Below are 26,425 nucleotides of genomic sequence, written 5' to 3'. Positions count from 1 at the left end.
CTAAAGTGACTTGAGAGGCCCGTGAGATAGCTCAGTGGATAAAAGGCTCCCACCTCCAAGGCCTGGTGACTGAGTTAGGTCACTGGAACTCACATAAAGGAAGTGAGGAAGAAACAACTTCACAAAGTTGTCCTCTGACTTTGTCTTACATTTCTATTGCTTCAACAAAATACCATGATCAAGGCAACTTACAAGAGAAAGCATTTAGTTGGACTTACAGCTTAGGAGAGTTGGGGTCCATGACAGCAGCAGGAACGACTGAGAGCTCTCATCTTTTTTTTTCCCCCACCCCTTCATTGAAAATACATTCTTGCCGGGCAGTGGTGCACACCTTTAATCCAGCACTTGGGAGGCAGAGCCAGGTGGATCTCTGAGTTTGAGGCCAGCCTGGTCTACAGAGCGAGATCCAAGACAGGCACCAAAACTACAGAGAAACCCTGTCTCAAAATTATATTCTTTTCTGACATACCCTGATTAGTTTCCCCTCCCTCTACTCCTTCCTGTTCCTCTACTCCTTCCTGTTCCTCCTCACCTCCTCTCCCATCTAGATCCATCCCCTTTCTGTCTCTCAGAAAAGAACAGGCTTCTAAAAGATAACAACCAAACATGACAAAGTAAAATATAGTGAGATAAAACGAGAACCGTCACATCAAAGTTGAACAAGACAAACCTATAGAAGGAAAAGAACCCAAGAGAAGGCACAGGAGTCAGAGACCATTCTTGCCCGTAAAAACACTAAACTTAAACTGGAAGCCGTGATATATACTCAGAGGACCTGATGCAGACTTATGGAGGCCCTGTGCTTGCTGCTTCAGTCTGTGAGCTCAAATGAGCCTTGCTCAGTTGATTTTAAGGTCTGTTCTGGTGTCCTTCCCCTCTGGTTCCCATACTCCTTCCACCTGATCTTCCTTGGGGTTCCCTGAGCTCTGAGTGGAGGGTTTGATTATATATCATTAGGAGTCATTTTATCACTACATTTCTTTTTAAAGACCATAGTATTTGAAGGGCTCTAGTAGGCCCAAGCATAGCAAACATGGCTCTGGCAGGCCTTGTCCTTCCCCCACTCCCTCTGCCTGGTTAAACTGTTAGATTACATTCCTAAAACTAGCCACTGAAGTGTTCCCTTATTTGGCCACTTCCTCCTCCTGAGGCTGGCCACCAAGATCCAGCTATCAAAGTATTGAAGTCCAGCAATCAGAAGCCCAATTTGGCTCACCTAATTAACTTGCCCAATCAAAACAAACCAGCTCATCTTAACACGGAGTTTCCCCCTTTCTCTTTATGAGCTGCTGTTTGCCTATGGGCCACATCTGTCTCCTCTATCCAGAGGCGGTCCTTTGTCCCTCTAGGGCAAATAAATCTCCTTGGTGCTGAGAACTTGATCTTGGTGTGTCCTGTGCCGACACAGGTCCTTTCAGTATTTGATTTTTATCTCTGGTTCGTGGTCACCCAAGCAGTATTGGGTATGGGTTCCATCTTGTGGAACCGGCCTTAAGTCAAATCAGATATTGGTTGGTTACTCCCACAAGTTTTATACCACCATTGCCCTAGCATCATCTTTCAGGCAGGACTCCATTGTAGATCAAAGGGTCTGTGCCTGGCTTGCTATTCCGTTTCTCTTTTGGTAGCATACAGCATATCTTCCTGTACCAAAGACACTAGGGTGTGTGGGTGAAGGCTCTTTGTAGTCACCATCTCCATGCCGATATGTTCAATGAGTTGTGTGGACATTGTCTTCAGCAATGGGGCCTTGCTGTCAGTTTGTGGATAGCAAATTATTGTCTTCGAAACAGCCTGGGATGTTTGGGAATTCCATACCTAGAACTATATACAACTGGTTACCCCCAAACCTGGGAGGGGTCAGTAACCAAAACTGCATGATTATACATGGTGGATGCCGCATGGTGGATGCCACAGAGATAGCCATTGTCCCCTCATTTAGCCATATTTTGAAGCCGTATTTCTGTTTTATATCTGTGGGGTGAACTGGTTTTTGTTTTGTTTTTGTTTTTGCTTTGTTGTCGGTTTTTCTGAGATAAGGTTTCTCTGTGTAACCCAGGCTGGTCTGGAACTCTCTCTGTAAACCAGACTGGCCTCTAACTCGAGATCTGCCTGCCTCTACCTGCTGAGTGCTAGGACTGAAAGTGTGCGCCCCACCACCGCCCCCACCACCGCCCTGCTTGTCTTTGATTTTTGAGTTAGGCTCTTGCTATGTAGCTCAGGCTATTCTCAGACTAACTCTTGACCCAGTCATGGAAGTGCTGGAATTACCAAAATGTGCCATCATGTCCATATGTGTGAGGTTTTATTTTTTCTTATATGTAAGTTTTAATGTGTTTTCATGATTACATTTCTTACGTAAGTGTTCCAATTTCTAACAGCTTTCAGAAATCCAGGCTCAATTTGCAAGCATTGTTCATAAACTAAGCCATGAGATGGGAGTTTTGCTGTTTCCTGCAAAGTATTGTCTTACAGCCATGAACTGTTCAGGAGCTGAACAAGCCATTTTTCCTAAGTGGAGTCTGGTTCTTGTACAATGTCACAGTTTTCAGAGACAATTTCTCTAACTCCTCAGTGATAATATACAGGAAATGTCAATCTTCACACAAAAATTTAATCCCGATGTCTAAGTAAGAAAATGAGCCAGAACAGAACAGGAGCAGAGCTGGGGAGAGAAGCAGTGGATAGGGAGTAGGGACCAGAGCCAGTGAGGAGCCCAGTGAGCTCTGGGAATCAGGGGTGTTCTAAGTTTCCAGCTAGTTTTCAAGGTTCAAGGTCCAACCTTCCAAACAAGAACATGAACATGCGCTCGCGCGTGCATGCATGCGCACAGACACACACACACACACACACACACACACACACACACACACACACACGCACACACGCACAGTGGCTTGTGTGTGTACGTGTGTATCTAAGAGTTTAGGCACCTGGAATCATTTTCATGTGACACTGGACTTGGATACTGACGTTTTCTTCGGTAACCCGATCACCAGCACAACACACAAGCAGTACCAACAGGGACAGTCGAGCCAGGAAGAGAGAAGCTGTGTGTGCTCCATTGTTTCTGAATTTAAAAAAGAAGCCCTGGGACCAAATGTCCTTTGCAGCTTCTGAGAGACCCAGTCCGAACACTGTTGGCGCAGATTAGCGTGACTAGCTGGTACTCGGGACTTTGAGAAAATCACCGCATGGTACAATACAATAACAAACTGCCCAGAGGAGCAGCCGCTGAAAAATAAACAAAGCATATAAGTAACTTCATGAATCAGAGAAACTGTTTAGAAGTTGAAGTGCTGCATGTTACTGAGGCTCAACGTTTCCAGAATGGTTCTGTGAGTGACGAGGTACAGATGCACAAGGCAGGAATTCAGAGAAGAGTTCCTCTATATTCCCAAGTCTGCACTGTATCCACGGGTAGCTGAATAAACTTAGCTGAGCACGGACTGCTGAGTTTGAGTTTGCAAGGTCTCTTCTGTATTTCTGGAACGCTTTCATTATAACCTAAGACACGAATTGGTGAGAAATATGGTTGTCCGTTTTGATTTTGAATACAGGAAAATATACTACACAGAATGATGGCTCTTATTTTTGCTTACCTTTAACCTATAAGTAGCAGATAATCATTCAAAAATGATGAAGTAACTGTCATCAACTGTTCAATATATTGTGTTCTATATATTGTGTTTACAAAATAGGAAATTGGAAATACAGTTAGGTATTCTCTCATTTTGGACTGTTTTCAGTGTAAATTCTAACAGCAAATAGATGTGTTTTTTCTGGACCACAGTACTAGTTTAAGGACTTCTGGTAACTTCTGAGCAAATCACTCGGGCACTCCCTCAAGGTTCCTAACCTTCATCCAAATATTAACAGCAGATACACCATTCATCTTTGTAAACATAGAGTTACGGTCTTATTTTAGAAAACAAATATGAAATTCAGGTCAACTTTTACCAGACTGGTGTGTTTAAACTTTTGATCTCAGAAATCAGATTATTAAAAAAATAAAATCAGGAACCCTGTCATTCAGGTCAAATTCGGGAGGAAACAGTTAAAGTCCTAGCCTGATAACTAACACCAGTGATTAATTGCTTTTTCAGCATGTGGATTATCCTGGTGCCAAAAACTGAGGAACAATTGCCTATGAATTGGAGAGTCCCTGATGTCAGTACTCATATTTTCTTTGGATTTCACTGAGCAATTATGCTATACTTTCTAATGACTGAGCAAAATGGTATTGTGCCTTGGGGCACATTTTGATGAACTACAGTTGTACTTTCAAAATCTAAGAGGCATAAGCATAAAGAAGCATATTGTCTAGAACAGAGTTGTAGTTGACCTTTGTGTTGGATTTTAGAGGGTTGCAAATGTCTGTCATGAAACTCTGAATATGTTTGCTATTGAGAGTGCAGCTATATATTAACTAGCTGACATAAAATCATCTCCAAGTAAATGTTTAATTTCTGATTCACTTTTGCCCTTGTGACTTACTACTTTATAACTCCTGCTCACATTCAGTTTAATTTGTTATTTGTATTAAGGTACCAAATGTGTCCTTTAAGCAGATAGATGTTATCTTTATTTTTTGACTTCACCCTTTATGAAATTCATCTATCATTTCTTGCGTGGTTTTTTAGCACAGTTGAAGTAATTAGGTTTCTGGACTTAGAGCAACATAAAACTGACTAGAAAATTAATTACTTTGAGTTTATGTATGAGGACAGACTATCTAATGTAACTACAACCATCTGAAATGTTCTGTAGCTTCAGGGAAGTTAACTTGATAAACAAATGATATTGGAACTACAGTGAACACTACTTGTTGAAAAATATTTACTTTTATTTTCTGTGTCCGACTGTTTATCTGCACATGTGTGTTGCATCATGTGTGTGTCAGGTGCCTACAGAGGCCAGAAGATGGCATTGGCTCCCCTGTACCCTGAGTTACAGTTTGGGGCCACCGTGCAAGTGCAGGGAACAGAACCCATGCTCCGTGAAGCAGCGGCAGCAGGGGTGTTGAATTTCTGAGCCATCTCTTCCACCCCACCATGCACCACTTTTTAAGGGAGACGTTTTCAAGCTAAATAATCTTAGTTGTCAAGGTCAACCAAGTATAGTAGTGCAAGTCTACCATCCCAACACTTAGGAGATGGAGGCAGGAGATTAGGAGTTCAGAACCAGCATGGCTACATGGTGAATGAGACACAAACACCCCAAGGTGGGGGTGGGATACACCACAACAAAAAGGGTGTGGGGTGTGGCCTCGTTGGTGGGGTGCACACAAGGCTGTGGACTGCTGCATACCAACACCATTTGAGCTGGATGTGGCCATACATACCTATAATCCCAACAGGGGGGTCAGAAGTTCAAGGTCATCCTTAACTAGGTGGGGAGTTTGTGGCCAGCCTGGGGTATGTGAGACCCTGTATTTAAAAAAAAAAAAAAAATTAGACACCACAGAACTTAAAACTAAGCTGGTGAGGTATGCCTTTAATCCCAGCACTCGGGAGGCAGAGGCAGGCGGATCTCTGTGAGTTCAAGGCCAGCCTGGTCTACAGAGCGAGTTCCAGGAAAGGTGCAAAGCTACACAGAGAAACCCTGTCTCGAAAAAAAAAAAAAAATACTGACATGGAAATTCGGCAACACTGTGAACATCAACACTCCCAGTTGTCTCAAAATCTAAAGCTAATATGTGCCTAGCCTATTTCACTAACAAGAAAAGCTGTATTCAATATAAGAATTTAGAATAAAAGTTAAAATGATAGTTTTTTAATTCTCAGGGGCATCGTCAGATTGCTGAAGACATCAATAACTATTCATTTACATAAACACTACACTGCAAAAACATCATCTATCAGGACTTTGAATTTCAATTTACGATAAATTGGCAATCTCAGTATCTCAATCTCTTTCTTTCTCTCTCTTTCTCTTGACTCTAAATGCTATTTTGGTTTTCCTCCTTTTTTATTTAAATAACTTTTTTTCATTTATTTTACATGCTGACTGCAATTTCCCCTCCCTTTTCTCCTCCAAGTCTCCCCCACCGCTGTAGCTAGAGTTTTCCTGCCTGGCCCACAATCAGGACAAATCTCTGTCACCCGCCAGTCCCACAGCCACTCAGACCCAACCAAGTAAACACAGAGACTTACATTGGTTACAAACTGTATGGCCGTGGCAGGCTTCTTGCTAACTGTTCTTACAGCTTAAATTAATCCATTTCCATTAATCTATACCTTGCCACATGGCTCGTGGCTTACCGGCATCTTCACATGCTGTTTGTCATCGTGGCAGTGTCTCTCTGACTTAGCCTTCCACTTCCCAGCTTTATTCTCCTCCTTGTCCCACCTACACTTCCTGCCTAGCCACTGGCCAATCAGTGATTTATTTATTGACCAATCAGCAACACACTTGACATACAGACCATCCACAGCACACTGCACCCCCCGACTCCTGCTTCTCCCGCCCCTCCCCATCCACTCCTCCTCCATCTCCATTCAGAAAGGGGCAGTCCTCCCATGGGCTTGAGCAAAGCATGGAATATCAAGCTGAAGCAGGACCAAGCTCCTTCCCCTGCATCAAGGCTGGGCAGAGTTATCCAGCATGGGGAACAGGTTCCCAACTCCAGCTAAGTGCCTGGGACAGGTCCTGATCTCACTGCTAGAATTCTTACGAAGAGACCAAGCTACACAACCGTCACACACACATGCAGAGGGCCTAGGTCAGTCCCACAGAGGCTCCCAGACTATTGGTCCGGAGTTGGTGAGCTCCCACAAGCTCAGGTCAGCTGGCTCTGTGGGTTCCCTGTCATGTCCCCCGACCCAGCTTGTACATTCCCTCTTAACAGAAGGGAAGCTTATATGCTCCTTTATGTGGTAAAGGCTGCTATAGAGCAGAACTGACTTTCTGTCTGGGCCTGGACCACAGTTCTAAGGCCAGTTAGTTTTTCAGAAGGCTGAGGCAGGAGGACCAAGAGTTTGAGGCTAGCCTCACATTATCAAGGCCTGACTCAAGATTTTCTTTAAAAATTTCAAGGGTTCAGAATATCACTCGGTGGTAGAACACTTGCCTAATGTGCGCAAGGGCCTAGGTTTATCCCAGAACCAAACAAATCATAAAATTCAGATTGTTCATTGAGGACCCGTGCTCCCTGTTTCTCCAAGTCTTTGCTCAGACACCTGTCTCCTTGTCATTTTTATCATTATTAATTTCTAGTTGGCATTCGAAGAAGTGTTTCAAAAAGATGCTTTCATACATATATATCATTCTACTGCATTCTCAGTCCCACATCTCCTCCCCTGTCTCTCTGTCCCCTCTTCTGGCCTTCTTTCCCCCAGACCCCTCATGTTTAAGAGACAAATTCTCTTCTCTCCTTCCTCCCCACTACTACCCTGCAGTAAAACACTCATTGGCACCCTACAGGTCACATGCACACACACACACACACACACACACACACACACACACACACACACTCACCCACACAGGATCCCTATTGGCACACACACACACCCACACAGGATCCCTACTGGCACACACACACAGAAGATCCCTACTGCTTCACACACACACACACACACACACACACACACACACACACACACACACAGGATCCCTACTGGCACACACACACATAACACACACAACACACACACAATACACACACACACACACACACACATACACACACACACACACACACACACACACACACACACGATTGCCTCAGTCTGAAATTGTCTTGGTCACTGGTTTGTTTACTAATTCACTCCCTTGCGTGATAGAATGTAATGTCCATGAAGGAAAGGATTTAACCTACCCCACTGCCATATCCTCTGCCCTAAAATAATATTCACATAGTATCGCTTCTCGGCCTTTTGGCTAAGATCAAGTATAGTATTCACATAGTAGGCGCTTGAATGTTTGTCCAGTGAGAAAACAAATTCACTAAACATTTTCAATTGGTATTAAAGAAACATCAAAATTATAAAGTATTTTTAGGTTGAAAGTAAGTATTTTTTTCCTTTTATGGAGATACGACTTTTGTCACACTGTAAAATCATTATAAAATGATGTCTTCTCCCAAAGCTTTATAGGAGTGAAAATACCTTTTAATGAAAGATTACTATTAAATATGTTTTAATATTAATTTTAATATTACTATTATAAAAGGCTTCACACTCATAAAAAAACAGTGATTTTCAAAATCAAGCTTGACAGAATGTAACGCTTTTCAAGAAAACAGACAAAAAAAGACAGAAACGCAGCAATAAAACAGCAGTGCACAGATACATATTCTCACTTGAATGAAGTCTTTCTGAGAGAGGTGAGGATAAAGCACATTACGTTGCTGAGTTTCAGGCTTAGCTTCCATCCATCACCAACCACGTAAACTTTTGCTGAACTTATTATTGGCTTGAGAAACTCAAGCAGTGCTTTGCATCTCCTGAAAGGCAGAGAGTCTCCATTTCTGTTGCAAAGGACTTCTGTTTTTAGTTCTTTAAACACAAGCAGAAGTCTGTTCTGGAAACCAACCTAACATTAGTCTTATTTTTAAAATCTAAACCTTTTCTACAATTATAAATCCCTTTTCTTTTGTTGTCTTTCCTGTAAAACCCACAAATGCATCTTTTATTGATGACACTGATTTTGAGGTGAGACTGTTTATGACCCCACATCTCGTGCTATTAAATAAACATGTCTGTTATGGTTTGACCTATAGAGCAGGGTGGAAGGGATCCAACCTAGAAAAGAATCTAGTATAGTAAACATAAAGGACCTTCAGAAATAAATTCATGAACTCAAATGAACAGAACTTTTTTAAAAAAGCAGAACATGGCCAGGTGGCAGTGGCGCACGCCTTTGATCCCAGCACTCTGGAGGCAGAGGCAGGCGGATCTCTGTGAGTTCGAGGTCAGCCTGGTCTACAGAGTGAGTTTTAGGACAGCCAAGGCTATACAGAGAAACCTTGTCTTGGAAAACAAAAACAAACAAAAGGCAAAACATGACAAAGCCATTCTGAGGTAGAGTAGATGTAATTTGGTGACTGAATCTGATGGAGGTACTAACTGTAAACATGCTGGAAAGCTGTTAGGCTTTTCTTGGTGTAGTAGGGTGGACTGTGGGCAAAACAGAGACTTGAAGAAGCATAACACATTTGTGCAGGAAGGAAGAGTTCCACTTTTGAGAAGCTGGAGTGCCAATGCCTCTACAACATGCATACCCAGGTGGGTTGACAGTTTAGAAGTCAATTGGATGCATAGGTCTGAAGCACAGTAGAAATACTTTGGGTAACTGTATGTATTGACCTATATATTTATTGTTTATAGGTTACACAGTATAATAATGACATCAGTTGTAAATCAGTTATAAAGTCAAGTTCTTTATAAATCAGCTGTTACTAGGGTCCAGACCTTGCACATGGTCCTATAGAAGGTGCCTGGTCCTCGGCAGAGGCTCTCAAATTCATGATCGTCTCTGGATTACAGAAATCAAAAATAGAAACTGTATCCTCCATAACCAGAAGGAACTCTGGAGCTTCAGGCTTCTATGGGAAATCTGTTGTTCCAAGTGAGCTATCCCCTCCTGTAGGCAGTTGCATTTCTCGTCTCTAAACATGCATGCACAATGTCCTGTGAAATGGGAATCAAGACCCAACTCCCTGATTAAACCTTCACTCCATAAAAGGATTTTCCATTATTTCCAAATCACCTCCAAACCCACTGGATTAAATCAACATACTTTTCACTGTAAAGATTTCATGAACCAGAAATCATGGTCCTTGGCTTCAGGGTCTCTCACAAGTTTACCATCAAGTGTTTGTCAGAGGTGAGGTTCTGGGAAAGGATTAACTTTATAGCTCAAACAGGGGTTCTTGCTTTTCCTCATTGGACCAAAAGTCTCAAGTTTTCTCTAGCTGGAGTCTCTCCTGGGGTCCTTCTTTGTCCAGTGGGTTTTCCTGAATTGTAGCTTGCTTTATCAAAGAGTGCAACTCACACATGCTATGAGGAATCAGCAAAACATTAGCTACCATCTTTTGTAATCTAATCATGGGAATGACATGCACACATTTTCCTTTTTGCTGTTGACTAGACCAAGTCCCTAGGTCCAACCCACACTCCAGGGAGAAGATCACTCAAGGGCATGGATACCAAGAAGTGAGACCATTGAGGCTATTGTTAGATGCCTGCCTGCAGATCACTAATATGTATCAGTCTTACCAAATGAAAACAGGAGGAAGTGGTAAGCCTGACCAATGTGCTTACCACTATGTGGAGTTATGTGTTAACGATGGACTTTTCTGGGCCTTTTAATTTCTTGGTGAAGGTAACTTAATCATCAGCATCTACTTAGTGCCTCCCACAGTTCTGTGCAGTATGAACTCAGGAAATGCTGACTGACAAAGATCAAACAGTATGTAGAAAAGGTAAAGCCTGTTTCTGTCTAGAGCTACTTGGAAACTCCAGTTGAGACTTTTAAAAGTGTGATTTTAGCATCACGCTTCCAAAATGATTCTCGAGACTTACTTCTTTTAGCAAATATGAATTTCCCCAACATCTGTCGAGTAAAAATCCTACATGTGTGATACGGAAGACAAGAATTTCTTGTAGCCTGCCAAATTTCTGCCTCACTGGAAAATACCAGATGACTGTTTCACACTGTGCCACTAGGCAGAAGTTATATTTCACAGCTTAACAAGAGAATATGTTCTCTTAAGCTAACTAATTGCATCAAAAAAATTAACTAGCAGGTCTGGAGTGATGACCTCGTTGGTAAAGTGCCTGCTGGGCAAATGAGGGCCTGGGTTCAGATCCCCAACACCCGGGTAAAAAGGTGGGTGTTATGGTGCACATCCTTATTTATTGACTAGTGTAAAGAGGTGGGTGTTACGGTGAACATCCTTATTTATTGACTAGTGTAAAGAGGTGGGTGTTGCAGTGCACATCCTTATTTATTGACTAGCCAGCCTAACTCCAGATTCAGTGGAAGAACTTGTTTCAGAAAATAAGACATAGCCAGGCAGTGGTGGCGCACCCCTTTAGTCCCAGTACTCGGGAGGCAGCAGCTGGATCTCTGTGAGTTTGAGGACAGCCTGGTCTACAGAGCAAGTTCCAGGACAGCCAGGGCTACACAAAGAAATCCTGTCTCAAATAATAATAATAATAATAATAATAATAATAATAATAATAATAACAATAATAATGTGGAGAGCTGCAGAGGTGGCTCAGCAGTTAAGAGCACTTCCTGCTCTTCTAGAGGCCTGAGCTCCAGTCCCTATAGGCAGCTCTTTAAAACTGCTTGTAACTGCAGCTCAAGGGAGTCAGACGCCCTCTTCTGGCTTCTCCAGGCACAGGCACACACACACACACACACACACACACACACACACACACACGAAAATATTTTTAAAGATACAAAACAATAGAAGACACCCAATGTTGATCTCTGCTGTCTACACTCACACACACACACACACACGTATGTGCCCACATATATGCACACACATCCACACTCACGGGAACACATACATACTCAACCCCCCCACACCCATATTAATTAGTAATTCAACCACCTTAAGCATAATAATCACAAAGTGATTTTCAACCTCATGAAGAGGATCCAAAATGGTTTCAAAATGTAATTTTATCATTTTCTTCATAAACCTGGTTACTAAAAATAGAGGAAAAACCTTCGTCATAATCTTGCCACCCCAAAATGGCCACTACTAAATATGTCCATGTCTGTATCTACGTATCATTTTTCACATTTAAAGGTGTATATAGCCAAATATGGTGGCCTGAACAGAAATATCCAGGACTCAGAGGAGGAAGGATCATGTGAGCCTTGTGAGGTTTGAGAAAAGTCCAATCTGCATAGTAAGAAACTATCTCAAAAATAAAAAATTAATAAAAGTGTATTTAGGTTACCACAAATGAGAGCATATTTCTTTTCATGATTTATGAACGATTTCTAAAACCAAACTTCCAGAGCAAATGACTTTCGATGAAGAGCCAAACAAGGCCTCTCACAGGGTGAGCAGTAGGCTAAATGCTCTACAGAGCAAGAAGTCAGCCCCACACACCTTGTTAAAGCTGTTGTCCCCAACGGGATGACCCATAACACACATAAGATGGGTATCTGCTGTGTGCCCTGGTGTTTGAATTATCCTTCCACTTCCTGCCCTTCCTTACACAGTTTTTTTTTTCCTGTGCGGCCACCCTTACACACGAGCTTTCTCCATAACTGGTTCAAAAAAAATTTTTTTTTTTTTTTTTTTTTGGTTTTGGTTTTTCGAGACTAGGTTTCTCTTTGTAGCTTTGCGCCTTTCCTGTAACTCTCACTCTGTAGATCAGGCTGGCCTCAAACTCACAGAGATCCACCTGCCTCTGCCTCCTGAGTGCTGGGATTAAAGGCAAGTGCCACTACTACCCAGTTTCAAAAATGTTTTCATATGGGGTATTTTATTAAAACATATCTCACCTCACACCCTGGGTCCAAACCAAACATTCCCAGTTCCCCTCACATTCCTTGTCACCTCTTTCTCCAGTGTTAAAGCTTTATCCTAACACTTGGGGATTGTCTCCAACTTCTCCCCTGCCTTTATCCTAAAGGACCTTATTAAATGATCAGTGGGTACAGGTGCTTGCCACCAAGCCTTACGACCTGAGTTTGATCACCACCCCAACCCACACAGTGGAAAGAAAGAACCAGCTTCTTCAGGTTGTCCTCTGACCTCCATGTGCATACATACATACACACACACAAAATAAGTGTCTGCAGGGCTGGAGAGATGGCTCAGAGGTTAAGAGCACATGCTGCTCTTCCAGAGGTCCTGAGTTCAATTCCCAGCGACCACATGGTGGCTCACAACCATCTGTAATGAGATCTGGTGCCCTCTTCTGGCCTTCATGCATATATGCAGACAGAACAGTGTATACACAATAAATAAGCTTTTTTAAAAAAGTGAATGCAAAAATGTTGTTTAAAGATGTCTTCCAAGTTCATGTATTTCCACTTAACTTATCTTCAACTGAACTGGGTCAAGATTGCTTAAGCAAATGGACTTGAATAAAACAACAATATGGTGAACGAAGTTAAGGTTCCTCTGCCCCAAGCCCTCTCTTCCTAGGCTACTCTGACGGTAAGGGTCATGAGATATGATGGAAGAAGACCTGGCCTTGAAGTCAGGATCCCAAAAGTACGTTCCATGTGCCCGCTACCCTTAGTACAGCCTCTACAGGCTTCTTTCCTCTTCTCTTTTTTTTTTAGAGCTGAGGATCGAACCCAGGGCCTTGTGCTTGCTAGACAAGCACTCTACCACTGAGCTAAATCCCCAACCCTAGAAGAGGTTTCTTATCTGCAAAAAAATGGTGCCTGAACTGTCCTGCGGGCTCTAAGCTTCCTGCTCAAAAACCGGCAAGGACAACCTTCCCTCCAGGCAGGTCCACAGCTGGCACGGGCCATTTCCCAGCATGCACTGTTCTTTATATCCAGTCTGCTAATCCACTACATCGCCAGTGAGTCCTCTCCGCCGTGAACGATGGTTCCTGCGTTCTCTTCCTTCTTCTTGTCTTTCATTTATGTTATTCATTTTACAAACGTTTATCAAGTGGGCACTAGTAACCCTGCACTTTCATACCCGTTGACAATGGTAGGTAAAAGAATGCTTGTCCTCGGTTTATCTTTTTTTTTTTTTTTTTGAGACATGCATAACAGGCAGAGTCTTGTTACTACACTAAAGAGCTTCTTACTAGTTGTTGGGGAAAACAGAAACTAACAAGATACACTGTTAAGGTTTTCTGAAAGGATGTGCTGATCTAAACCGAGATAAAGAAGAGGGAAGAAAACGTGTGCGTGCTATTTCTGCCCCAAAGGCTGGAGGATGGCAGGGAAATTGGGAAATTTTTCTTCTGACTTTTTTACATTTTTGAGACAAGATCTCTATGTATCCCTGGCTAACCAAGGAGGAACTCTCCATGTAGACCAAGCTGGCCTGGAATTCACAGAAATCCACCTGCCTCTGCCTCTCAAGTGCTAAGATTAAAGGTGTGTGCTACCACGCCTACCCAAGGGAAACTTTTATTTGGTTGGTTTGGTTTTTCGAGACAGAGTTTCTTTGTGTATCCCTAACTGTCCTGGAACTAGCTCTGTAGATCAGACTGACCTCGAACCAACAGAGATCCACTTACTTCTGCCTCCCGAGGGCTGGTATTAAAGGCGTGCGCCTGGCCCAACGGAAATGCTTAAACAGAGCATACCTGAGAATCCTGACCTGAGGACCGCAGCGACAAGCAGCGAAGAGAGTTATGATAAATGGCCTTGACTATTACCCTAAATTTGGGGTTTATCCTAGAAAGCTGGAGTACTGACTGTACCTTCAGGCAATTCCTTTTTGGGTCTATTCTGGGGCCGGTGTGGTTACTGGACACCGAAATAATCAAAGATGATGGAGAGGGAAATGATGGCCTGCAAATCTTGACCTGTCCTAGCTAACTGGTCTTGTCTCGGGACCACTAGTGCACAGTATCAACTCTTGTGTCCGGTGTCACAAAGAGCCAGACCCCTGCTGGCCACCGGGCAGGCGCTGCCTGCTTCCGGGACGTCGCGAGACTTGCCCTGCGGGGGCGCGTTTTGAAGCATCTGGTCGCCTGGCAACCGTCCGCTGGCCTTGGAGGAGGCTGACACAAGGACACTGACCAAACCAGTTACAGACCGGATTGGACCCGGGAGTGGTGAGGCGGTTCTGCACGCAGACTTTAATACTGGTTAAAATGCAGGTCCCTGGGCCCTGTCCCTAAACATCCAGAACCCCAGACACAGTCTGGAAGACTAGTTTGGACCAGTAGGCAAGGCTAGAAGCATTCTAGAGGCCGGAGGCAGAGTGAAGGGGTAAGAGAGCAGGCCCCAGGCTTTGAAAAGTTTTAAGGGCTGAAGCCTGCCATTTAGAGCATCTGGAAGCCGCTGAGCGCAGCGGCTCCCTAAGATAGAACGTAGGTAGAAACCAAACTCCAAAACTGCCCTTCCTAGCTGGCCTGCAGGAGCCTGGGGGATGAAAGAATCCATCCCACAGGTTCCCAGAGCGCCCTAAAACAGCTCTAAGCAATTCCCTCTGACTCCTGGGAAGATGTGTCCTAGCAATTGAGCTGAAATAAGAGGTATCTACTGAGGGCTATTATGGGAAACGATTTCTTTTCAGAGAAAATCAAGGACACCCCACAAAAGTGTTACATCATTTTTATTATAATGTTCTAAAATGTATACAAATTCAACTACTGAGTGCAGTTTAGACCCCTAGGGCTTATTATTTCTCTGAAATAATGAAACTACAATTCTGGTAAAGTTTGAGTTGGTTCTGTCTTATTAAAATGAGTGGTGGTGTTTTGACAAAACAATTTTCATGAACTGCTACCATGAATGCGGTTTATTATTATTTTATGTTGTGGGTTGATGTGAGGCTCTCCCTTTCCATATTCGAGCCCTGGAAATTTTTCCTATAGTTTATTGATTACATCCATTGACCTTCTCTTGACTTAAAAAATATTTTAAGTTTGCGTCTTCTTTTCCAAACAGTTTTATGTAGCCCAGGCTATCCTAGCATTCACTTGTAGCCAGAGCTGCCCATGAACTTCCTTCTTCCACCTCTTAAATTCTGGGATTATAAGTGTGTGCTAACAGCTCTGATGCCTCTTTTCAAATCTGATTAATTTTCCAAAGCACCAACTTTTAGACCCAGGATTCACTTGTGGTGAAAGAATTAAGAATATGCCACTCTGGCCGGGCGGTGGTGACACATACCTTTAATCCCAGCACTCGGGAGGCAGAGCCAGGCATATCTCTGTGAGTTCGAGGCTAGCCTGATCTACAGAGTGAGATCCAGGCCAGGTACCAAAACTACACAGAGAAACCTTGTCTCGGAAAAAAAAAAAAAAAACACTCTGGAATTTGCTGCTCTGATTTGCTGCTCTGGCACATTGACTAGTGTAGATGAAAAACACTTGAAATCAGAGCAGGTACAAGATCAGTGGCTGCCTGCCTGCCTACCTGCCATCCTGCTTCCCATGTGAAAAACCCCTTTCCCATTCAAGAAGGAAAAGAATCATTTTATCATCAAGGACAGCACAATCTATAAAAACAAAACAAGCACCCCACCATTTTTATACTAACCCTTCACTTCTGGTCAGCTCCTTTTACCCAAACCCAAACCTTTCACAGTTTCACAACCTGCTGGTCCTTTTCCAGTCCAGTGTATAAGTGTCCTGAGTCTTGGTTATGAAGACTCACAACTCATTAAAAATCCAGTGCAGTTCCTAACAAAACCCTGAAAGGGTTCTTTCATGAAACATAAGAAAGTAATGTTAAATACTCATATAAAAGAATTAATGACCAGGAATAACCAAAGTGAAGAGATGTTATTGGTCTGAACTTAGAAAACAGTGTTGCCATGCCAACAGAGGCATAAATGAAGGGAAGGAAAAATAATTTTGCATAGTGTACTGGGTAACTAGTTCCCACTGGGAAAAAAATACACATTCAAGTCTCTCTCAGCTCGTATATGTTAAGTACAATACTCTAGAGCTGTGTGTGGTAAACCAGATGGCTCTCCAAAGCAAAAGGCTAAACAGGAAAAAAGCAAGAGATAGAATACAGGTACTGGTGACATGCAAAGTTGTGGGGAAAAAAACCTGTCTTAGGTGTGTGGGCATTTGAAACAAAACCAATATGTAAACAGCAATGTCCAAATTGAAGAGAATGTAGGGGGAGAAAAGTAGAGGGTTTTTTGTTTTGTTTTGTTTTGCTTGTTTTAGTACTAGTACTGGGATGAATCCAGGACTTTGTGAATGCTAGACACCATTGTGCTACAACACACACACACACACACACACACACACACACACACACACACACACAGATACACACACACACACAGACACACACACACACACAGACACACACACAGACACAGATAGACACACAGACACACACACACACACACACACACACACACACAGACACACACCTGCATTTGTTTTCTTTTTGGTTTTTTTGAAGCAGGGTCTCTTGTATTCCAGACGGGCCTAAAATTCATATATATAGCTGTGGCTGGTCTTGAACCCCTGATTGCTCCTGCATTCAACTCATAAATACTATGTTTATGAGCCATCGTGTTAAATTTATTGTTAGTGTTTTATATTTTAAGCTTATGTATGGGTCTGTGGGTCTTATATAAAGTAATATTCTATTTGATAACCATGCCCCCATTTAATAGTTCTGATGCTTTCAAGATTAAAGATTAAAATTAACTCTATCTGTGAACAAAACAGCAGTAGAATCATAATGATGATAAATATTTCTGACCTCTAACAGACATTGCACAGAACGCTCACACACATAGCCAAACTTTTGATATTGCAACATGCTATTGTCACCTACAAAGTTCACACTTGTGAACCACACAGTTAAATTACAAAAAAATACAAAAAAAAAAAAAAATAGACACACACAGGAAGTAGGTCTCTTTTCTCAGGGGAAGGACGGCAGCGGCTGGCAAGCTAAGGGCCATTCGCTAGTGCTCTGACCTCTTGGGCTTTTAACTCTGCATTTGGCTCTGTGTTTCTTATTTAATAAGACCATTTAGAATTACATCTACAAGACACTGTTTTAAAAGGTTTGCCATTTTTTGTTGCTTACATTCATAGCTGCCCTGCAGTGAATGCAGCATGCATGTTTGTTTTTGGTGTTTGGAGACAGGGTTTCTCTGTGTAGCCCTGACTGTCCTGGAACTCACTCTGTAGACCAGGCTGGCCTTAGAACTCACAGAGATCCACCTGCCTCTGCCTCCCAAGTGCTGGAATTCAAGGCTTGCGCCGCCGCCACCGCCACCGCCACCGCCACCGCCACCGCCACCGCCACCTGGCCTTATATAGTTATTTTAAGACAGGTTTTCACATATTCACCTGTCTGGCCTCAAACAGGAGAACTCAAGCAATCTTCTTGCCTCAGCCTCCCAAGCAGCTAGAGTATAGGTAGCATCACCAGTGAAAGTCATTTATTTTATTAATTTTTTAGTATCATATACATAATCTACATAATATAATTACATAATAATGTGTTTCATTATATTTTCATCAATGCACATAAAGTAGTTTGATCATATCCCCACCCTGTGACCCCCCACTCCGCTTTGCCCCTTTCTTTTCTCGGCTAGTCCCTCTTCTACTTTTTACCCTTTTTTGTCTGTTCTCAATGTGTTTCGTTCCAGTTGACTACAGGGCTGTAAGCGAGGGATTATTTACAGGAGCGTGGGCACCTTAGCAGGGGTTACACCACTGGAAAAGAAAAGTCTCTCCCTCCTCTGGACACCGTTAGCGGCCTGTAGATCCTCGAGGGAGGTGGAACCTCAAGAGCCCTTCCCTCCAGCTACTGTTCACTGCCTACACATCCTCAAGGGAGGTGGAGCCTGCTGAGACAAACAGGCACCCAAACATTTGCTTGTGTGCGCACACACACACACACACACACACACACACACTTGCACACACGTCACAAAGGTCTGACTTTGTTTTTATTTATAATTTATTTTTTGTGATGCTAAGGATCAAATGTAGGTCCTCATGAATTCACCTTGCCTTAAATTTATTGTACAAAATACTTCAAGATTGCTTTGCCAGGGAGCAGTGACGCTAATATTTGAACCGCCATCTGCAGTGGAAATGCTGCATTACGTTGTCGGTCGTTTTTTCTGGCATGACATACAATATCTATGCGTGTTTTGTATCATCCTGTGTGTAACTCAGGGCATTCACAGCATGTGTTCTGATTTGGAGATACTGCACCAGTGCCTGTGAGGGGTGAGACACTTGGCTCCTTTCTCAGCTGACACTTTGAAAAGCCTGGATTAACTCTCTGGGACTTAATTTCTCCACCTATGAACTAAGAGCACTGGACAGTTTTCCTGGAGGTCCTTTTTTATTCAGAGAGGATAACTAATTTTTTAAAAAAGCTGTTCGCCTCAGGGTACCAAATGTAGCCTGATGGTGATGTGATTGCCCAGCATACAGTGACCCCTGGATTCTCTCCGAGGGAGGAGGAAAAGGAGGTGCCCACAACAAGTGGTTGATGCTCCAGGGGAGGAAAATATTGACAAATGAAAGTAAGGCATGGTGGGTTAAGCCTTTAATGCCAGACCTGGGGCCTAGGCTGAAAGATCCCAAATTGGAGACTAGCCTGGGCTACACAAGTGAGACCCTCTAAAAATACAGAAGAGAAGGAAGCCAATACTGCCACCACTTTGTGTGTTGGCTCAGGTCTGTAATTCCAGAACTCAGGAAGAAGAGGCAGGGGCATAGCAGCAAGTTCCAGGGCAGCCAATGCTACACAGCTAAATCCTGTTCCAAAAAAAAAAAAAAAAAAAAAAAGGCAAATAAGTAATGTGCGTTTCATTTATTTTCCATGTTTTGTTGGTTCGTTTTGTTTTTTTAGAAGGGGGTCTAACCATTCATGGAGCTAAAATACAGCTCATTGGCAGAGCTCTTACCCAATATGCTCAAGTTCCTGGGTTAATTCAATTGCACACAAAACTGCTTCTTTGTTTTCTAATGAAATCTTGGATGGGACAATTATTGTTACTACTCAGAGATAAGTACTACAAGCATTCTGAAATACTTCCTTAGCTATAGCTACTTTTAAGATCGTTTATATAATAGGTTTATAACTTACCTATGTCTGTATACATCTTTATATTTTTTATCCATTTATAATTAGTTTAACAATGATCTATTATTAAAATAGTCCATTTTTTCCAAAAAAAGATGGTGGTCTAACTAGGTAACCTTGGATGACCTTGAACACACTCTGCAGACCAGGCTGGTGGTCTTGAACTCAAGTGATCCACCTGCCTCTGACTCCTGAGTGCTGGGATTAAAGGCGTGTGCCACCACACCTGATCTTGGTTTTAAAAGTTTTAAGGAAAGTATTGACTGTAAACATAGAAATTACCAGAAGGCATAAATGCCAACAGCCTAGCTTACCAAACAGTTGTACATGAGAAAGTTAAAGCGACTCAACCTTTCCTAGATGTCTTATATCACAATACTCCCTTGTTCCCTTTAATTTTCAGAAAGTTGGAAGTAATACCTAAATCTGCTTCTGGACATGGTGTTAAGGCAGAGTTTTTGCTGAGAGTTTGAGTTACACAGAAACCATGGTTCGACTGACTCTGGATTTAATTGCCAAAAGCAACAATCTTAAACCCCGAAAAGAAGAAACCATCGCACAATGCCTGAAGAAAATAACGCATGTGAATTTTTCGGACAGAAATATAGATGCCATTGTAAGGACTTTAAATTATTTTGTTTTTGCACAGTTAGCAATATAAACTTAATTGGTTTGAGGGCATACTCAATATTTTGATTAACCTTGTTAACTGTATTTTTACTGAGAAGCTTTATATTATGCTTATATTTTAATTTCCTTCTGGTTACTTAGCATATTAAGTTTCTGTAAAATATAGCATTGTGTTTTACAAATATCTGTTAGACATACGATGCCATTTCCCTGGAATATACTTCTATTTGCATGGCAAACAGGATTTGGAAAACTATTGCTATTGTACCACACCAGAGTCCTGGAATACTTTTTAAACATCAAAATGTTAAAAAAAAAAAAAAAAGCTAGGCACTTGCCTGTAACACCAGCACTCATAGGCTGAGACGGGAGGATTTCAAGTTCAAAACCAGCCTGAGCTATAATGGAAGACCTGTCTTGGGGAAGAAAAATTAAGAATTCAAAAATTCTACAGTGGAGACAATATACCTCAGTGGCAGTGTGCACTCCGTGTATTCAAGGCCCTGTGTTAAATGTCCAGTCACCCCTTCTCTTCAATGAAAGTTCAAAGGTGAAGTTTTTGCATGTAATTGAATTATGTTACTATATGTTATTCTCAGTCAGTTGTATTAGAGAAGGCCTCTGTGTAGTCCTGGCTGTCCTGGAACTCTCTCTGCAGACCTGCCTCTGCGTCCCCAGTGCTGGGAGTAAAGGTGTGCCCCGCCACAGCCTGGCTTGTTTTGTTCTTTTTTTGAAACAGGGTCTCTCTATGTAGTCTTGGCCATCCTGAAACTCCATTTGTACACCAGGCTGTCCTTGAACTCACAGAAATCCACCTGCCTTTGTCTCCTCAGTGCTGGGATTAAAGGTGTTTCGAAACCACGTCCAGCTACTGGTATAATCACATAGTGGGTCATAATGAACCACTGTTTACACTATTGTGAAGTCTGTAAGATATTACAAAGAAATGAAAGGTTGTTTTACAGTATTCAGATCAATAGCATTATCATAGTTTTTTTTTTTTTTTTTTGATCCTCCTCCTTTTATTTGAGGCAGGGTCTCACTCTCTTGCCCTGGCTGACTTGCTGCTTACCATGTAGACCAGGTGGTCTTGAACTTGCAGAGATCCACCTACTTCAGCCTCTTTGGTGCTGAATTCACAGATGTGTGTCACCATACCTGGCTTTAATCCATTACTCTTGACTACTGGATGATTTCTAATTTTCAGTATTAGAAAAACTGTTCTAATGGTTTCCTTCCAATCCAACAGAAAGATTAAACCTTGCTTTATAATGTTTGGACAATAATTTGTCCATTGTTTCAACTTTCAGGAGAGTCTCTAATTGCTTCCAAGGAAAATTGCTTAAGAAATTCAATTTTCCTGGAAAAGTTACAGAATTCTAAAGCCCAAAATTACAATGTGATCATTACAGTCTTATTTTGAGTGTGCAAAGTGCAGAGAGATGTCACTTTATCTCCTTAGGGAGATTTGTAGAATGCCAAAGTGAACATTTTTCTTAAAACCCAACTTCTAAGCTTTCAGGGGGAAATAAATAGGACCTGTTTTGTTTTCTTTTCAGGATGACCTCTCTCTTTGCAAGAGCCTGAGTGTTTTATATTTATACGATAATCGCATCAGTCACGTCACTAACCTGAATTATTCCACCAATCTGACCCACCTGTACCTGCAGAACAATTGCATTTCCTGCATCGAGAACCTCAGGTCACTAAAGAAACTGGAAAAACTGTAAGTGCTTTTATTTGCAAATCCTCTTTTTTTTTTAAACAAAAAATTTTTATTAAGATATTTTCTATTATTTAAGTCTGATTCTCACAAGTTTCATGAAACAGGTCTCATTTTTGTCTTTTTTTGTTTGATTTTTTGTTGTTGTTTTTGTTTTTTTCGAGACAGGGTGTCTCTGTGTAGCTTTGTGAGCTTTTCCTGGAACTCACTCTGTAGCCCAGGCTGGCCTCGAACTCACAGAGATCTGCCTAGCTCTGCCTCCCGAGTGCTGGGATTAAAGGCGTGTGCCACCACCACCCAGCATAGGTCTCATTTTTTATTTTATTCTATTATATGTAATATATTCATATATAATATGATCATTTGTCTTACTAAACCTGATAAAGTGGTCACAGTGGCTCAAGCTTGTAATCCCAGCAATCAGAAGTCTGGGGTAAGAAAATTTCTAGAAGTTCAAGGCTAGCCTGGACTACATAATGAAGTCCTATCTCAAAAATCAAAAATGCTTGATGTAGTTTTCTTTTGGTGAGGAGAATAAACTGTCCAATGAGCTTTTAGGGATAAAGCTTCTCACATAAGTTTAATTGGTCAAAAAGGTTCTCATGGAACTCAGGTAAATTCTGCGTTCTTCAGAATCACAAAGGGGCTTTAATTTCAAAAGGTTAAGGTCATAAACTGATACAGATTTGATTGTTTACAAAACTGCAGATAATTATTCCTAGGGAGATTAGAGAGATCGCTCGGTGGTCAATTTCACACACAACTCTCTCAGAGAACCTGAGTTCAGTTCCCAGCACCCACGTTGGACTGCTCACAATGTAACTCCAGCTCCAGGGAATCTGGTGCCCTCTTTTGGCCTCTGAGAGCACCTGAACACACACACAGCACACATGTACATACACATACACACATATACATAAATTGAAACTAAAATCCTCTTTAAAATTATTATTACTAGGCAATGAAGATTGACAGATCCAAGTTCCCCAGACTGGATAGCTAGCATATGTAGCTGGAGTTTTCCTGCCTGGCCCACCGTCAGGACAAATCTCTCTCACCCGCCAGTCCCAAGCCGCTCAAACCCGATCAAGTAAACACAGAGACTTATATTGGTTACAAACTGTATGGCCGTGACAGGCTTCTTGCTAACTGTTCTTACAGCTTAAATTAATCCATTTCTATTAATCTATACCTTGCCACGTGGCTTGTGGCTTACCGGTACTTTACATCTTCCTTATCCTGATGGCGGCTGGCAGTGTCTCTCCCTCAGCCTTCCACTTCCCCCCTCTATTCTCCTCCTTGTCCCGCCTATACTTCCTCCCTGGCCACGGGCCAATCAGTGATTTATTTATTGACCAATCAGCAACACATTTGACATACAGACCATCCCACAGCACCTCCCCTTTTCTTTTCTTAAAAAGGAAGGTTTTAACCTTTACACATCTCCAAAGTCAGCTTGGTATATTTGGGAATTTGGGCGTAGCTTCTCTTACTACTTCCTGCTGGAGGGGGGCGCTGTATCTTCTGGGGAAACAAAGAAAATTTTAGGATCATGGAGTAGTCCGTGAGGCTGTATCGTCTGAGCCAGTTGTCTTGAAACGGTTCTGGATGTTGGATCATCTGGGCCATGGTGTCATCGGAGACCTTTCAGGGGGTCTTGGCTGGTCAAACCTGATGTATCTTACTCTGGAACAAATCCATAGCCTCTTGCTTTCTGTGGAAACAAAAGAGACTCTTTTCCAAAGCAACATATCCTTACATCCAAATTTTGAAGTCAAAGTATCTTTAAAATATACATACTGGTTTAACTCAGCTTCCTTTACAATCAGATATCTCTCTGTAGTTAAGAATCTCAAAGACAACACAATCCAGACTCTGTGTAATAGTCATCTCTACGTGGCTTATTTTTTATATTAATTTTACTGTCTCTTTAAAGACTTTATTTTTTAAAACCATGTATTTGTTTCTATACTGTATATATCACCTTTTTTTGTCTCTTTCAAGCCTACGTATATTTTACACACATTTTAAACTATTACATCTGAATCTGTCTTATTGTGAATCTATTGCTTTAAACTGCAGCAGCTGTGGCTGCTGGCTCCGTCCACCTCAGCTTCCCAACATGGCGTGGTACTTTACCACCAGCTCTGGGAGCTATCGTGGGTCTCTATGCTTTTATCAAAGCAGTGTGTAGCCCAGAAACCTCTTTTTTTGTTTTGTACTAGCAAAGGCTAAATCCACAATGTAGCTTAATGTGCCACTTGCAGAGGCCTCATTCCCGCCATACTGCAGGTCGAGCGCGCACGCCAGCAACCCGCCAGTAGCTCAAACCGGCAGCTGCCGCTCATTTGAGAGAGACAATTAGGAAGCTGTTTTTAGCTCCGTTTTAGAATCGTTTTTCTCAGGTTTTAGGTGGAAACTCTTGCCACCACGTTGGACGCCATTTGTAGCTGGAGTTTTCCTGCCTGGCCCACAGTTTTTTCTAAAAGTGGGCTGTAGTCTTCAGAATGGGTATAGAATGGCGTGAAACACTTTAGTGGGAAACACTCACTAAATGTAGACTTCTGAGTTCCAGTCTAGATATCTAAACAGGCCGGATGGTGGTGTCACACGCCTTTAATCCCAGCACTCGGGAGGCAAAGGCAGGCAGATCTCTGTGAGTTCGAGGCCAGCCTGGGCTACCAAGCGAGTTCCAGGAAAGGCGCAAAACTACACAGAGAAACCCTGTCTCAAAAACCAAAAATAAATAAATAAATTAAATAAAATAAAAATAGATATCTAAACAGATCGTGGAAGTGAAGTCCAGAAACTGTAAACCCACAGTCTGGGTGATTCTTCTACACCCTACGGTATGGGAGACAGTTCAGTACAGACTGTTTCAACCCTCTCACTCAAAAAGTTGAAGATGTATATTATATACATGTATGAAATGTCCTAATGAAACCCAATGGCTTGTACAATTAACCAATGCTAATGTATTTTAGACCAAATTAAGTATAACAATATAATTTGTGATTTAGATGAAACTTTCATAGGTTCAATAGAAAGACAACATCTGTGCATGTAATTCTTTAGCTGTGTGTGCATGCGCACATGTGCACACATTCTTGTGTGTGAATAAGGTATGAGCATGTGGAGGTCAGAGAACAACCTCCAGGGTTGGTCCTCACCTCCCACCTTGTTTGAGACAGGGTCTCCTTTATGTTCCAGGCTAGCTGACCCATGAGCTTCTGAGGATTCTTCTGTCTCCATCTCCCATCTTACTCTAAGAGCTATGGGATTATAGATGTGCATTAACAAGACCAGCTTTATGTGGGTTCTGGGGATTCAAACTACAGTCCTCATGCTTGCTTACCCAGTGGCCATCTCCCCTGCCCTTCTTGTTATATTCTTATCGTTCTTAAAATCCACAGCATTCTCAGAAAATCTGTTTGGAACCATGTCTATGTTTTGCAGGTATCTGGGAGGCAATTACATTGCGGTCATAGAAGGTTTGGAAGGACTGGAAGAATTGAGAGAGCTTCATGTTGAAAGCCAGAGGCTTCCCCTGGGAGAAAAGCTTCTGTTTGACCCGAGGACTCTTCATTCTCTAGCAGTAAGGCCATAGTGAAAGTTTGGACAGAATGCCCTGATGAATGAGTCACGGTGGAGCCAGAGGTGGTGAGGGTGTCCTCGGAGTGTGTACATAATCTTCCTGTTTATCTGCCCATTGAAAAGCTGAGGTTGATTCTCTCATGCAGTTTCTCGGTGTGACAGAAGTATGAAACAGGACGGTGGCCTACCTCTTTAACTAGAAGGACTGAAAGAAGGATGCGAACAGGTCATGTGAACTGAAGTTCTAATACAGGCCCGTAATGTAGACGCATACTGTGGGATGGTCTGTATGTCAAATGTGTTGCTGATTGGTCAGTAAATAAATCACTGATTGGTCCGTGGCCAGGCAGGAAGTATAGGCGGGACAAGGAGGAGAATAGAGCTGGGAAGTGGAAGGCTGAGTCAGAGGGGACACTGCCAGCCGCCATCAGGACAAGGAAGATGTAAAGTACCGGTAAGCCACAAGCCACGTGGCAAGGTATAGATTAATAGAAATGGATTAATTTAAGCTGTAAGAACAGTTAACAAAAAGCCTGCCACGGCCATACAGTTTGTAACCAATATAAGTCTCTGTGTTTACTTGGTCGGGTCTGACGGCTGTGGGACTGGCGGGTGAGAGAGATTTGTCCTGACTGTGGGCCAGGCAGGAAAACTCTAGCTACAGACGCATGATTATCATGGCACATGGTTTTAAATTTTAGGGGAAACGTTAAGGAAAAGGGAGCAGACAATTATTTGGCAAGCCTTCTTGTTTTTAGTTTT

General features: G+C 42.3%; 1 protein-coding gene across 4 annotated transcripts in view; it reads left to right on the top strand.

The window, feature by feature from the left end:
- The first annotated feature begins 14,622 nt into the window (after nucleotides 1–14,622).
- Ppp1r42 (protein phosphatase 1 regulatory subunit 42) overlaps nucleotides 14,623–26,425 on the top strand; it is a 40,780-nt gene continuing 28,977 nt past the window's right edge. For 3 of the 4 annotated variants that reach the window (XM_052718074.1, XM_052718072.1, XM_052718075.1), the window contains exons 1-4: nucleotides 14,669–14,892; nucleotides 20,120–20,332; nucleotides 21,906–22,072; nucleotides 25,526–25,664. In XM_052718074.1, coding sequence (XP_052574034.1) covers nucleotides 20,204–20,332; nucleotides 21,906–22,072; nucleotides 25,526–25,664 — 435 coding nt within the window. In that variant the 5' untranslated portion in view covers nucleotides 14,669–14,892; nucleotides 20,120–20,203. Of the gene's footprint in view, nucleotides 14,893–20,119; nucleotides 20,333–21,905; nucleotides 22,073–25,525; nucleotides 25,665–26,425 lie in introns of all 4 variants that reach the window. The other variant, XM_052718073.1, reaches the window with a different exon arrangement.

This window comes from Peromyscus californicus, unplaced genomic scaffold (genome assembly GCF_007827085.1).
Source record: "Peromyscus californicus insignis strain IS unplaced genomic scaffold, ASM782708v3 Scaffold_5__1_contigs__length_169319896, whole genome shotgun sequence".
NCBI classification, from domain to species: Eukaryota; Metazoa; Chordata; class Mammalia; order Rodentia; family Cricetidae; genus Peromyscus; species Peromyscus californicus.
This window is presented reverse-complemented; position numbering and strand designations above follow the sequence as displayed.